Genomic DNA, 14,149 nt, shown 5'->3' with positions numbered 1-14,149 from the left:
CAATTCCTTCTCAGTTTTTGTCAATTTTCTTTCTCATTTTCTATCAGTTTCATCTTCTACTTAATGTGGGACTAAGGTTCCAAGAGACCCACAAGGCACTTCAAGCCTCCAAGAGTCCCACGTTGACTAAACATTTAAAGAGCAGAGATTGTCTATAAAATCTAAGCCATGCATAACTTTTAGCCAAACTATTCACGGCTTTCATGGTTAAAAAAGTGTGAAAAAAAAAAAAGAATCACATTTGAATATTTTGCAAGAAAAAACATGTGTGATTAGTTTTGTTTTGGATTGATCGGTCCGGAGCAACTTTTTAGTGCAAAAAAGTTTCTTAGAGCCGATTTTGTTGGACCGGACCGGACCGGACGAAAAGTCCTAGGACCAAACGGTCCGGTCCATGCAAAAAGTGTTTCCAAAAACAGAAAAACCGAAATGCAAATCGGCTGGCAAAGGTATGGCTTGCCAATGAGCTTGGGCTATTATTTGAAGCTAAATTGACTACTTTATATCATTATTCGAAACAAATTCCATTTTCAATCATTTTATTAATAAAATGATAATACTTTAAGAGTCTGTTTGATACCAAGTCGCTACATTAAGCGTTATTTAAGATAAACTCTATTTTGAGCCAATTAAAGGAAAAAAAAAAAGACCAAATATTAATGCCTTATTTGAATTTTTTTCCAAAATAAAACCGGGGAATTTGACTTATTTGAAATTTTGTTTCCAAAATTAAATAGTAGGAACGAGTCATAGATGAGGGGATGTTTCTAGGAGACAGCTGATTTTGGGGTTAGCTAAAACCCTGCGGTCTCCTTTCTCGGTCGGATAGACTTCTGCAAGAGGAGCTAGCAACAACGATGATGCTTTGTACCATCTCTCCTCCGCCATTATCGTTCTCCCCACTCTCCTCCTCCTCCTCCTTCCCTACACTTCACTCTTCTCTTCCTCCTCCTTCTTCGAAAGTGTTCTCTTCAAGCTCATTGCACGCACGCTCTGCAAGCTTTATGCAGAACCCGAAGCTTGCCTTCCTTCGATCGTCTCGCGTCGAAGCCTCGTCGCGGCAACCACATCTGCAAAGCCGCCGAGTATAAATTCCCCGACCCCATTCCCGAGTTCGCCGATGAAGTGAGTTCGATTATGCTCCAGCCCTTCTACTGCTTCTTTTTCTTCGTTTCGAATTTTATTTTATTTTATTTTTATGTTTAGAGTGCTTAAGGATGGGTTGGGTTGGGCTGTGTGCTGCGTTGTGTTGTGAATTTTCAGGAGACGGAGAAGTTTAGGGGTCACATGCTGAAGAGGCTCTCGAAGAAGGATTTGTTTAGCGATTCCGTTGACGAAGTCGTGGGAATCTGCACTGAGGTCTGCTAACTCCTGCTTGTAATTTTCTGGAACTCCTGATCTCTTGGACTGGAGTCGTGTGATATCTCTCTGAGATTTTCCTTTTTGGGTTCATGCGATTTTCTGCTGGATGTTGATATTGAACGAGATTGCCCTGCAGTTTTATGCATTTTATTTACTGTTGTTGCTCTTCCAATTAACTCAACGGATTCTGAGGAAGAAGAACGTTCCCTTCTGGTCTGGGTCAGTTAGGTTGTGCTGGTGAATGTTGGTATGTCTGAATTTGTAGATGTTTATATTGATGTAAATTACTTTCTTTTTGGTAACTAATGTGCTGTGAGGTCACATGATATATTGTTACTTGAATGGCTTGTTGTCTAGTGCATAAGTTTCTGCTAGATAGCCACCGTACAGAGGTACAGTCTCATAGATTGAGCCCTTCATTTGCATCTTTCTTTTGTAACACGGAAGCAACCGCTTCATTTATCATTGATCCCTCAGATTAGGTGGACTGGCGTTTCGGGGGTCAAACCTCACGGCAATATACATGAACTTGTTGCTAGATTTACAAGCTTTGATAGCACAGCTCCTTCCCTTTTATTTTTTCATATGTAATTTTTATGTTCTCAAATTGTACTTTGACAAACTCTCTTTAGGTTGCAGTGTAGAATCCAATTCGCTACCTCTTGAAAGATCATTGCTTCTTAAGGGTTGTCCGTGTTGAGGAAATGCTATCATCTTCTGTGTGTTACAAAAAAAAAAGATCTTAGTGACAAGATTTTCTTTGAATGACTAACTCTTGTGAAAAGTAGAGCTCCCTCTGTCTATGCCACTCTACATTTAGTCTGTTTCTTCATTATATGTCTCTGGAAGACTGGAAGAAAGCTTTTAATGGGTTAGGGAATGGATTGCTGTTTAAATCATTTGGTTGGACATTCTAATAGAGAAGAACAAGATGTCTTTCTGTTTGTAATTAATTCGAAGCATCTCATTGCCTGACAGTTGAATGCACCTAGGAATTCTAATTGGACTATGATCTACAATAGTTGATATGGTCCAATTTCTGGCATACGTGACTTTGTATGTCTATACTCCCTCTTATACTTGTTTACCCTTCATGTATCATGTTGAGATTTCCTTGGGGATTTTCATTTCATATGCAATTTGTATGTCTCGAATTCTACTTTGACAAACTATCTTTAGGTTGCAGTGTAGAATCCGATTTGCTACCTCTTGAAAGGTCGTTGCTTCTTAAAGGTTGTCCATGTTGAAGAAATGCTATCATCTTCTGTGTGCTACCCCCAAACCAAAAAAAAAAGAAAGAAAAAGGAAAGAAAAAGAAGATCTTCATGCCGTACGGGCACGGTTGATAAGATTTTCTTTGAATGACTTACCCTCGTGAAAAGTAGAGCTTCCTCTATCTATGCTACTCTACATTTAAGTCTGTTTCTTCATTATGTCTCTGGAAGATAAAAGTTTTTAATGGCTTAGGGAATGAATTGCCATTTAAGTCAATCTAGTTGGGCATTCTAATAGAGAAGAACAAGATGTCTTTCTGTTTGTAATTAATTCAAAGCATCTCATTTCCTGACAGTTGAATGCACCTGGGAATTCTAATTGGACTATGATCTACAATAGTTGATATGGTCCAATTTCTGGCATATATGAATTTGTATATATCTACACTCCCTGTTATACTTGTCTACCCTTCATGTATCATGTCGAGATTTCCTTGTGGATTTTCATTTCTTACATAGCCCGTGTGTTTTTTGAAAGCTATATTTGAATCAGAATAAACTTTTTTAGATACAAGTTATCTGCCATATGTCCAGAATAGTCTATGTAAATCCAACTTCCACTGATTGTATGCGCAATAACAATCCCTTACTTATCCTGCCATCATTGGTATATCCGTTCGTAGGTGCACTGATGCCACCAACTTATGCAAGATGTGATCTTTTTCTGCAGATCTTCAGCACTTTCCTACATTCTGAATATGGGGGACCTGGGACATTGTTGGTCATCCCTTTCATCGACATGGCTGATACCATAAACGAACGAGGGCTTCCTGGAGGACCACAAGCTGCTCGGGCAGCAGTCAAATGGGCTCAAGCTCATGTTGACAAGGACTGGAATGAATGGAATGGTGAGGATAGCAGTTGAAATGGAGTTGCCCAAGTTTTTGTAGTATTTAGGTTCGCCTTTTTCATCTCTCGCTAGTATCTGGTGTTTATTCTGAGAGAGCATTTCTTTCGTAGTGAGAGATGTTACAGAGATTGAATGGGCCTCAGAGATGTTACAGAGATTGAATGGGCCTCAAAGTTTAGGTTGGCCAAGTAGTGGGGAAGCTAGTCTCTTGTTCTTGAAAGGAAAGTGACTTGTTAAAAGAACTCATTGGTAATGGTCATCGGTTCCAGGGTTGATAGGTCCCAAATCTAAAATCTGGAACCTAGAACTTACCATGTTAAAATCGGTTCCCGGTTTTTTAAAGGAACCTATCTTGTTTACTGTGGAATCAATTGTAGATCTACTCAAGAACCTATTTTTCTTTTGTTCTCTTTTTTTTTTTCATTCTTTACAGCAAAATAATTTGAGTAATAAAATGATTTCAAAGTACAAGATGAACAACGGAAATAGATTTTTGCCAAAAGCAATAATTCATACAATGAACACATAGTCACATATAATTATAATTGATAATAAATTTAGACATGTAATATAAAACAAAGACTATAAAACTGTATTTCTCATTCATTGATAAAAATATTATTTTAAATTTTAACCATTTGAAAACAAAACAAACAACAGGTACAACAGGGTTAAATTTGCTTGAGAAACTAAGGCAGTCCAGTTTGGTTCCCTAGTAAAACTAGTTTGGTTGCACACCCCTACTTATTGGTAACAAAAAATTACAGCAGCTTCTTTGTCTGCTCACACCTTCTCCAATTTTATCTGAATTGTTTGAAAAAAAAAATTATTGTGAGACGGTAGATAGTCTAAGGTTCATATTCACAATCGAAAGATGTAAGAAAGAAACGGCCTGTAATCCTCTTCTAAGCAACAAGAGGTTTCGTGTTTAAATTTCTCGGCTCGTATGATAGATGCACTGATCAGGGAAACCTTCACAAAGAGGGGGAAAGGGTGTTACAATTTTTTGAGGTCACTCAAAAAGTATGGCGCAAAAATTAACTACTGGAGGAAGGAATAATACAATAAATAAAGATGATATAAAATTGAATTTAACTGATGCTATTTGTATTGTTCATGACTCCAACCAGAAAAAAGTTAAGTCTAATTTCCTGAGTTGCAATGTCATGTTCTGTCATTGGAAACTCAATCAAGAGAGAGAACTAGATGATGGAAACCATTTACAAGTGGGAACTTGAATATGAAGTAAATGCCAGGCAAGCAAAAGTATTCACAAAGCTGATCGACTTCGATCCAACATCTCATCCCTGTCTATAAAGCGCTCAAGCATATCCTGCTCCCGTAGAACCAAGCAATCTTCTTCCTTTCCAAACCAATCATATCGCCTTTTGGCAACATAGTCATAAACTGCATCCCTAACTGGTGTCGGTACCATCAGTAGTGCACCAAGAGCAGAGTATGGCAACGGCAAGTAGGACATCACTTTTAAAGCAGCTGCATGATCGTAGTTAGATCAAAGGAATTAGAAATGAACTTTTGGTCATTCAGCATGCATTTGGGGAGATGCAAATATCGACAAAACAATTTATAGCATAGAGAAATGCAAAATTCACAGAAGTTCTTGCCCATGTTCTCGCATGGACAACCAATTTTCTAGGAATGCAACCAATATGCTTTGGATTGTTAGAGTTAGCAAAGTCTGACAAGCCTGAAGCCAACAATTTCATAAAAGTTTTCATTGTGTCCTCACATCCTTTCATGTGGCATTACAGCTTGAGATATGTCCTGAACAGGACCAAAAACACAAGCTATTGTCAATTAGGTACTGAAAATCGATGATTCAAATAACTTTTGGAAGTCATAGATGGAAACCCCAAACTTCCCCATCCATGGGTTGAACTATGAGCTACTAGGTGAAAATCTAATAAGATTGATGATAGACCTTCAAAGATCAGATACAGACAGACAGGAGCCACAGCAAATCCATCTACTCTGCAAAGCAATATCTCGCCAGTTTTCACTGGGCATGCCAAGGGACACGGCACAGGGAGAAAATTACAGTATCTTGATAGAGGAGAAGCAGATCATCTAGAAGAAACTGAGAATCTCTTAAGGCTACAGATGTGGATTTGCATGCTATATGGAGATTTTACAAAACAAGAATCATAAGGTGCAAAAGTGATAGACTGAAGTCTGAAGGGGAAGGGGGTAAAATATCCCAGCAATCATGCACACTAAGGCTAAGATAGAGATATGAATCACCAAGGATACAACCACAAAAAAGACCTCCAGCAAGAAGTGAAATATGACGTCATGAGTGACCATTCACGGTTTTGCTCTCTTCCTCTCTGCTTGGTGCTAGACCTTCTCACATCTCACCAACAGTGATCCTAGCATGTGCAACTCTTGCCCACCAGAAACCTCGAGCGACTACATTACTTGGTGATCATTATTGTGACTTGGAATTTTCAACACTCACAAAGAACTCTCATCATTCAACAAAGAACAAACGGAACTCAAAGTCAGTTCTCTCGACCAGGAGAAGTCAATCTACATTGTGTACATAAAAAGGAAGAGGGCTCTAACCAGTTGAAGCTACGTGGTATGCTCCAGGCCCTTCAACGAACAGAAAGCGACGAAGGACATCCTCTTTTTCGAGACCACAGAGTCTCATGTACGGTTCTGCAGCTTTAGATTGGAGGCAACAGAATTTAATCTTCCTATGTTTGTCTGCTTTGATTACCCACTTCACCCCTGAAAGTCCAAAATCAAGACAAACAAAGGAAACTTAATTAAATCATCGAACTAGGCCTCCAAGCCAAGCGCCAAGAATCGGTGAAGGACAAGCCAAAAGCAGTTGGAACCATCAAAAGAAAATGCAAAACTAAAGCACGACACCGACAGATAAAGAACTATGATGAATGCAAATCAAGTAACAAATGAGACTACACAAGGAGTAGTTCTACTGCTACAGAATCCAAAAAAGGCCATTCCTTGAACGGACCAAACATGTCCATAATCTCTCACTTGAACAGCATCTCTCAGGCAAAGTTTCGGCAGATGATCAACAAAATCTCCCACCCTCATCAGCATTGCGAACAAAAAACCTCATTGCCCACGATTAACACGGTAATAAGAACAAAAGCACGAGGCCACATCCTATTACTCGTGATGAGATGACAATTGGTCCCCTCAAGAGCAAGTTCTTGATGAAGTTAACGAGTAATCGGACGCACACGCTTTCGGCGAAGCACCAAAAAAGCAGGATGTTGAGAAAGCGGGGAAGAAGAGAAGGCGCGCATTTTGAAAATCGCAACCCCAAGAGAAAGAATTTCCACAGGGTCACGAATGAACAGGCAAACGAGTGTCGACGTTCGGACCTCGGTGGCAGAGATGGCAGACGCCGTCGTAAACCACCACGCGAGGCTGGAGCACGGTCGGATCCGCCGCCATGACCACCGAAGCCGCGGGAAGACCCAGCACGCCCTCCCCCTCCGCGTCCGCGTCGGCGGCGACATCGGACCGGGCGACCGCGACGGCGCGGCGCGGGGGCGGCGAGGAGAGGCGGCGCAGCAGAGAAGCGGAGGCGGCGGCGGCGGCGGCCGAAGGAAGCGGACATCCGGCCGCGCCGGCGGCGGAGCTCCGGGCGAGTCGCGATAGGATCGCCGACATGGCTTCAGCTCTCCAGAGCTCCTCCTGATCCGTCGCTCAGATCACCGTCGTTTCCCGGAACAGGGGTCGCATTTCGGAGTCGGTCGTCGAAGCCACGGGAATCGTTTCGCCTGGGCGGAGGAACACTGCCTTGCTTGGCTTCCAAGTTCTTCTCAGGTCCATTTCCTTGACGAAACGACGGTGCGTTTCGCATTTTATAACTTCCTGCCACGCCTCCACCTATATTTTTTCCAACGAATATACCGTGGGACATGCTAACGAATGTTGTCCTGTCTGTCACTGCTGACTAATTACGATGTAATAATACTCGAGTTAGGGCGACACGTCCCATTCTCTCGTTCTCTTCTTTCGCTCTTGGGAGAGGTTGGGTTCGCTTGAGCCGACCGCCTAGCCTAGGTTCAAATTAGGCAGTGCGTGATTAAAAGATGTCTTCCGTCGAAATGCTTTTTTCCCGCCAAGAGAATGATTTTCATGGTACAAAGCCAGGGAGTCACCAGTTTAAAGGAGTGGTAGGAGCAAAGAAGATGCGCGGGCAGTGGCGGTGATCCATGCCGACCGATGCTCACTGACGGCATCGGTGGAATAGAATGGTGGGCAATGAAGAGCATAAGCAAAGCAATTTTCTTTCATTGAGACCTTACTACTCATGGTACACGGTTTCAATGGTGAAACCTGCACAATCACATGGTAATTCATCTCCGAATCGGGGGAGCTCCTCCACAGTCCGAATTGACTGGTCATGTTACATGTTCATTTCACATCAGCATTCCAAGCTTGAACGAAAAGTTTTGACATAATCGGGGTGGACAACCCAAGAATAATAAGGACACCCATGGCCAAGGTCATTAAAATTTCAATTTACTTTGAGAACTTAAAAAAGAGAACTTCTGTCTGCTCGGTTCCTGTATCAGCAAAGCATCCCCATTTGAGGGAAATATCGACCAATGTTTTCCATTTTGTCAGTTAATGTGGTAAGACCCAATCAAATTCCATCCTTACCTCCTTCATCATCACCGTCTTCTTCTCGTCCTACTTGTCTTTCTTCTTCTTCTTCTTCAACCCAAAAAGCTAGTTCTGATTCATCTGGTGCTTGCTGGATTGTTGATGCTGTGCCAAGCACGTGATGGCAAGGCATCTACCCACCTTAATAACAGAATATTACAGCACATTATATGTGGCCCTGAAACCGGAGCTTGAGGCAAAATCCTTCTAAGAGTGTCGCCCGCAGAGTCACACACCTGAGAGGAAACATTGTAAGAAAACTAATCGTGTCACAATGGCACAGTCCAATTTTATCCAGATATATACCCAACATGGTCCATAGTCTTAAGCCATCTGAACCATCTCCACACATTCCTCTTCAATTTGACCATCTGCACCAGCAAAAGAAGCATGCCAAATTAAAAGATCATCATTATAAATTTAAGAGGAAAGTTAGCTAGTCAATCTCACCAGCGAGAAGGATCGCCTTGTTTGCTTGAGCATCGGCGTCAGAATTTAGGCCCTTGAAAAAGGTAGAAAAGATTAAAGATGACAGATTTCCACAATGCAAAAAGCAGCAGTTGATGATACTAGATTTGTAAGTAACCATCGTATGATATGTATCTCAGAAAGTTCTTATGGGCAACACAAAAGGGCCTTTTGGAGGGCTTTCACCTCTGGAAGGTCACATGAATTTCTGCTTTGAATTACTATCGAAGCAGGGGGCAAGGTCCCAAATAACAAGAAACAGCAACCTTTTTTTTTTCCCAATAAAGCACGAGAAACAGCAACCACTTTCTTATTGCAACAAGAAACAGCGACTGAAAAAAGCTAAAGCTGGACATAGAATAAAGGATGTTTTGGAGTTCTAGCAAGGAATTCTGCCATCTTGGCCATGAGGTAAAAAAAATTCAGATGCAAGTCATAGTTTCAGCAGCCGCAAAGAAGGTGCAGAGAGAGAGAGAGAGAGAATCAATCTGCTATCACCAAACAGGCTTGAAAGAAATGGCTGACAGACATTTAAGAAATCATAAACATCTGGATCATCAAAGGCAGCAAGTAAATCGCCTTTCGCAATAGCATATAGCAGATTGATTCTGTGAAAGGTTGGTATGTAAATCCATAATGCAATCATCTTTGATTGAAGGGTGCATACTATTGTTTTGCACATGCCACTTCCATCACTATTGATATGATATTCATTGTTTAGGAATTGATCAAACACCCAAATTGATGATAATAAATTTAAATTGGGTTATAAAAAAAGATACATGGCTTGCGTGCCATATAAAAGTCCTAAGCAGATGGCGTCGCAGAAGATGAGGAATGAACTTAACTGCAAGATGCAAAAGCAAAATTAGTTACCCTGAGAACATGGCTGATCTCAAACGAGTGAAAGTTCTGCTTCAATTTGTTGACCACTTGAAACAGCTCGGACATCTTCTTGTGTCTGACTTTCCATAAGCCTTGAACCTGTCATCCCAAATTTGCCAACCAATATGCTGAATAACAAGGGGAATAAAACAGAAGAACATGCAAATAGAAAAGTAACAAATCCCAAAACCCTAATGGTCTGTTACTCTAAGAGAGTGCTTGAAAGTTCAATTATGCTGTTACTATGAGAAAAAGATACCCAGAGCATCAACGTCAGGTACGTTATTTAAGACCCAAATAAATAAAGAACAGTTATAATAGAGCCTATGACTACGGTGATTTAATTTTACTCTGAATCATGCATATTGTCACATGAATTTTTTATGCACTACCAGAGAAACTGTCAAATTCTAAAATTGTGGGGCATTCCACTCCTTAGTTTCGTTTTATTATATTTCAGACACAGGAGTCCAACATGCCACTACAATGACTCAGAGATTCAGAAGGACAACCTATTGGAAATCCCTACTTATCTTAAAGGATTCAAAGTCCATCAAGAATATTAACGACTTAGATGTTAGATAAATATGAAAATTGCATGACATTTGCACTTTGAAGGATAGCAACCTGCATGCAGACGAGTTTGGAGTCACCTCGAACACGAATACTTCTACACCCCTTCTCCAGGGCATACTTCAGTCCTAAGATAACAGCTCGATATTCAGCAACGTTATTCGTGGCTGTACCCACACCTTCACGCAATACACATATCTGTATGAACATATGAAGTCAGAGAGGCATGAGCAAATGAGCAAAATTATGCAAACAAGCTAAATTTATACCACACTTCCATCTTCCGCTCGCAATACAGCTCCTGCCCCAGCTTTCCCCGGATTACCTTTTGATGAACCATCGAATTCAAGAATACAGGAGTTCTGCATACAGAAACTATTATCATGTCTTGCAAATGTTATCACTTTTACTTTCATTTTAGCGAAAGACATTGCTATGAATGATTACATTGCATCAGTACAAGTACTAACACATTTAAAAAAACCGATTAGATTTTATTGCCATTTTGATAGACCACTAGAATGGAAAGAAACTAGCTTTGTGAATGTTATGGACTCAGCCCAGAAACATTATCAGGTATGTCCCACATAACATAAACTATATATGGTGCATCAGAACAAGTACTCACGCAATTTAAAGATGTCGGCACCCCCTCGTAATTGAGATTGGAGCTGACATACTTTACAGATGGATCAGTTGAAACAGTCACAGAAACTTCTTCCTCCTGAAAGAATGAGACAGTTACTGAATGAACTTACCTGGCTAGATTGCAAGGACCATTTCAATAAGCCAGAAATGAAAGCAAGGAAGGACAAAGATTTACTACGAATCACAGACTCTTAATCTTCAAATAATTATAGTAAGTCAACGGTGGAGAGAAACTATGCTAGGTTCTCTCCCTAATAGCAACCCATCTTCAGATTATGGCCCCTGACCCTGAGTGCCATATACGAAATTTTCATAATTCAACTAAACCCAGAGATTTATGCAGAAGTAAGAAAGCACATCAATGTACTGAATGCATCTATCTACCAATGCATCATGGGATGTCTCTTTGGGTCCAATAGTCTCTGTATCTTCACCTCTGTATTCAGCAGGCTCCTGACCAAAAGCAATTCAATCAGTGATAGATCTCAACCCACCCAGGGATGACAAAAATCTCAACGATATGAATGATCAACAGAAAGAAACTACTTATGATATCATCACTCAACAAAAATTTCATTGAGAGAGAACGAAAAAGTGATCCTGAAAAGCATGCCTTGTGACCTCTATGGGTAACTTCTGGCCCTCACTCATCTACCTCATGCTTAATTGATCGCTGCACCAATCCCCCTAGAAATGCCTACTACTAGCACGTTCTCAATTTGACTCCAGTCTCCACTCTATACCAAGATAATGACACCAATAGTCCTCGAACTTTTCCTCAATGTTTACTGTCACCTCTTTTGTACCTTTTTTCCCCAATGTCATCTCTGAACTTTTAGTTTTTATTCAACGTGGTTCTTCCAATAAAAATTGAATTAAATTTGCTGATGTGGCCATTGAAAGTACTGACTTGTCATTCTTTTTGTCCAATTTCTTTCTTAAACTATTATATTTTGATTTTTTTTCTCTATCAATCTTAGCTTAAGTATGGTGAACATCATCAAATCTTCAACAAGATAAACCTCAACGACCCTTATCTAAGACTAGTAATTTTCAACACAACCCCTCGACAAGACATACACACTGGACATGTTAATGTGTTCGCATAAGCTCAATCGTAATGATTATAAACATGTCAGGTATAAATTGACACTTTTATCTCTTTACAACGTGCTTGTACTCATTTAGTTAAGTAATTTGAAATATGATCCTTGTGCTAGCATGACATGTTTATTTACGTTTAGACATTCTTACAATATGTAAACACAAGTAAACATTTTTACATAAAGAATTCATGTTTCAAATGTTTTGTGTTGTGTAATCCATTTAAATTAACATAACATGTTTGGATTTAAATGTTCTGACACAATTAATAAACATTCTGTGTTGGGAATTAATCAAGGTGCAATTGAGAGAGAGAGTATGAAAGAATAATTTCAGGACTAAATTGAATAAATAGACAAGACATGGGGACAAAATTGAAAAAAAATAACGGTAGGTAAAAAATTAAAGAGAATATCACGTCTACGTCAACCGATTCTGTCGATAATCTTAACAGCACAATCTTAACGGAATGACCACATTGAACCATTTTAAAAAGTTTAAAGACAACACTGAACATAATAGAAATGTATGGATGAGATGACATTAAACTATGTGCAACATTCAAAGACTATTAGTGCCATTACCCCTTCAATTTCTAACGGTCCCTTGGTCTCGGGGCTAAACGCAATCAGAGAGTTATGCAAGGGCAAAATTCATTTATTCTGTTTGAAGTGATACAGTTCATTGTTCTTTAATAATGAATGACATGAGGGCTCTTTCAGGAGGTTCATAGACAGAAAATGCAAAAATTCCTCAAGCACCTCAGAAAGCATAGAGAAATGCATGACGTTTAAGCTTATAGTTTCCCTAAGTGGTATAAAAAGCCATAAGATAACATTAATTAAAAACGACAGACAAGCTTAGTCCATTAGCGATTTCACCAAGCAAGAATATCTCACCTGAAGAGGACAAGGTGTAAGCATTCCAAAAAGATCATCCTTCAAATCAGCAACATTGATAGTGTAGATAGCATCTTTAAGCCCACGGGAGGTGAGATAATCCTCGGAGTCTGCAGACATCTTATAACCTTTGAAAACACTGACAGGAGGATCACATACCTGTCATGGGAAAAAATAAGTCAAACCATGAGTTCAAAACTTGCACCCATAAACGTGTCAAAATTTCTGAAGCATTATTTACTGGGTAGTTTTGAGACATAATGTCAACAGACGCATACTATGCCGGCATCTGTCAGCCAAATCATTTGAACCGACAGAAACCGTGCAATAAGTCATAAGCATTTCACAATGTAATTTTCATCCCATATCATGAGATGAGCAAAACTCAACAGGTAATATGCGTAACTGAAAGCGGCCAATCTCCTTGAATATCACGGATGAACCGAACAACACAACACAATGATAGAAAGCACGAACCATCTCAGCTCGAGTGCATAGAAAGCAAGAACAGAAGCAACTGAGGAGAAGAGCATCACGATCACATTGTCTGACCACATCACCTCGATCATTCACTTCTTAAACAAAGCTTACGGCATATGGTGTGAACAGACAAAATCAAGAAAAACACAGCAGAACAAAACTAAACGGCAAAACCAACACAAAGCGCACGAACCCAAGAACCTCAACCCAAGAAAAAAGAACTAACGAGAAGGAATGCATTGAACTTCAGCGCGACCGAAGCGGCGAAACGATTATTACCGACGAACCAAGCTGAGCCTGGCATTCGAGGAAGCTCCTGTAAACACCGACGACGTCCCCTTTCCTCACGACGAAGAAGGAATCTTTCTCCGGATCGACGACCGCCGCCGCCGCCGCCGCCTTGGACCCGGCTCTCTTGCCTCTCTTAGAGGAATAACATCGAACACCGTACCTGCACAGCACCGGCTCCGACTTCGCGCTTCTGAGAGCAGCATTCCGGAACGCTCCGCCCCAAGCAGGCGCACTAGCGCGCTCGACGAAAGGACGGCCGCCGATCAAGCGGGCGGCTCTCTTACATATCGCCGCGGTGTAGGAAGGCACGCGGGACAGGCAGTTCATGGGGAGGGCGCAGAAGGCAGCGGGGGTCGAGGTCCTGGGTTTTGGTTTGATGGAAATGGGCCAGTTGATCGGGCGCAGAAGGTAGCGAGGCGTGTTTGATTTTTCGCAGTCCGGTTCGGATCGAGCGAAAAGCCAGCCGAGACCTCAGACGGAGCTTCGCTAGAACAGAGACATCGCCTGGCCTCTTGAATTTGAAGATTCTGTTGCCGGCCGATCACCGGAATGACGGTTTGTGTGTGGATTTGAGCGGGCGATCTGAGTAATAAGAGCGGTCGGTTCCAAAGTGGTTGATTTCCGTTTAGGAACCCGATTGG

General features: G+C 40.9%; 2 protein-coding genes across 2 annotated transcripts; one reads left to right on the top strand and one right to left on the bottom strand.

Moving 5' to 3' along the window:
- Positions 1 to 861: 861 nt before the first annotated feature.
- On the top strand, positions 862 to 3,873 carry LOC104432924 (protein PLASTID REDOX INSENSITIVE 2, chloroplastic; the record flags this gene model as incomplete). Its single annotated transcript, XM_039307099.1, has 3 exons — positions 862 to 1,125; positions 1,264 to 1,359; positions 3,307 to 3,873. Coding segments are annotated over 3 exons (555 nt in total), but the record flags the coding sequence as incomplete, so codon positions are not given.
- Positions 3,874 to 4,546: 673 nt separating this feature from the next.
- LOC104435391 lies at positions 4,547 to 14,118 on the bottom strand. The gene is made up of 13 exons (XM_039307098.1): positions 13,497 to 14,118; positions 12,738 to 12,896; positions 11,119 to 11,187; positions 10,715 to 10,810; positions 10,356 to 10,448; positions 10,141 to 10,284; positions 9,505 to 9,612; positions 8,611 to 8,662; positions 8,488 to 8,531; positions 8,302 to 8,396; positions 6,867 to 7,195; positions 6,073 to 6,240; positions 4,547 to 4,980 (listed from the first exon to the last, which is right to left on the bottom strand). The coding sequence occupies exons 1-13, from the start codon at positions 13,833 to 13,835 to the stop codon at positions 4,757 to 4,759; spliced, it is 1,920 nt and encodes a 639-aa protein (XP_039163032.1). The 5' UTR covers positions 13,836 to 14,118; the 3' UTR covers positions 4,547 to 4,756.
- Positions 14,119 to 14,149: the final 31 nt, after the last annotated feature.

This window comes from Eucalyptus grandis, chromosome 2 (assembly GCF_016545825.1).
Source record: "Eucalyptus grandis isolate ANBG69807.140 chromosome 2, ASM1654582v1, whole genome shotgun sequence".
In the NCBI taxonomy this organism is placed as follows: Eukaryota; Viridiplantae; Streptophyta; class Magnoliopsida; order Myrtales; family Myrtaceae; genus Eucalyptus; species Eucalyptus grandis.
The sequence above is the reverse complement of the archived record's forward strand: the minus strand, read 5'-3'. Positions and strand labels throughout refer to the sequence as shown.

Coding starts and splice junctions, on each gene's coding strand:
- LOC104435391 (XM_039307098.1), bottom strand. CDS start 13,835: ATGAACTGCCTGTCCCGCGTGCCTTCCTACACCGCGGCGATATGTAAG. Junction 11,188..12,737: donor TTACACCTTGTCCTCTTCAG/GTGAGATATTCT, acceptor GCTTTTGGTCAG/GAGCCTGCTGAATACAGAGG. Junction 8,532..8,610: donor CAAGGCGATCCTTCTCGCTG/GTGAGATTGACT, acceptor TTGCTGGTGCAG/ATGGTCAAATTGAAGAGGAA.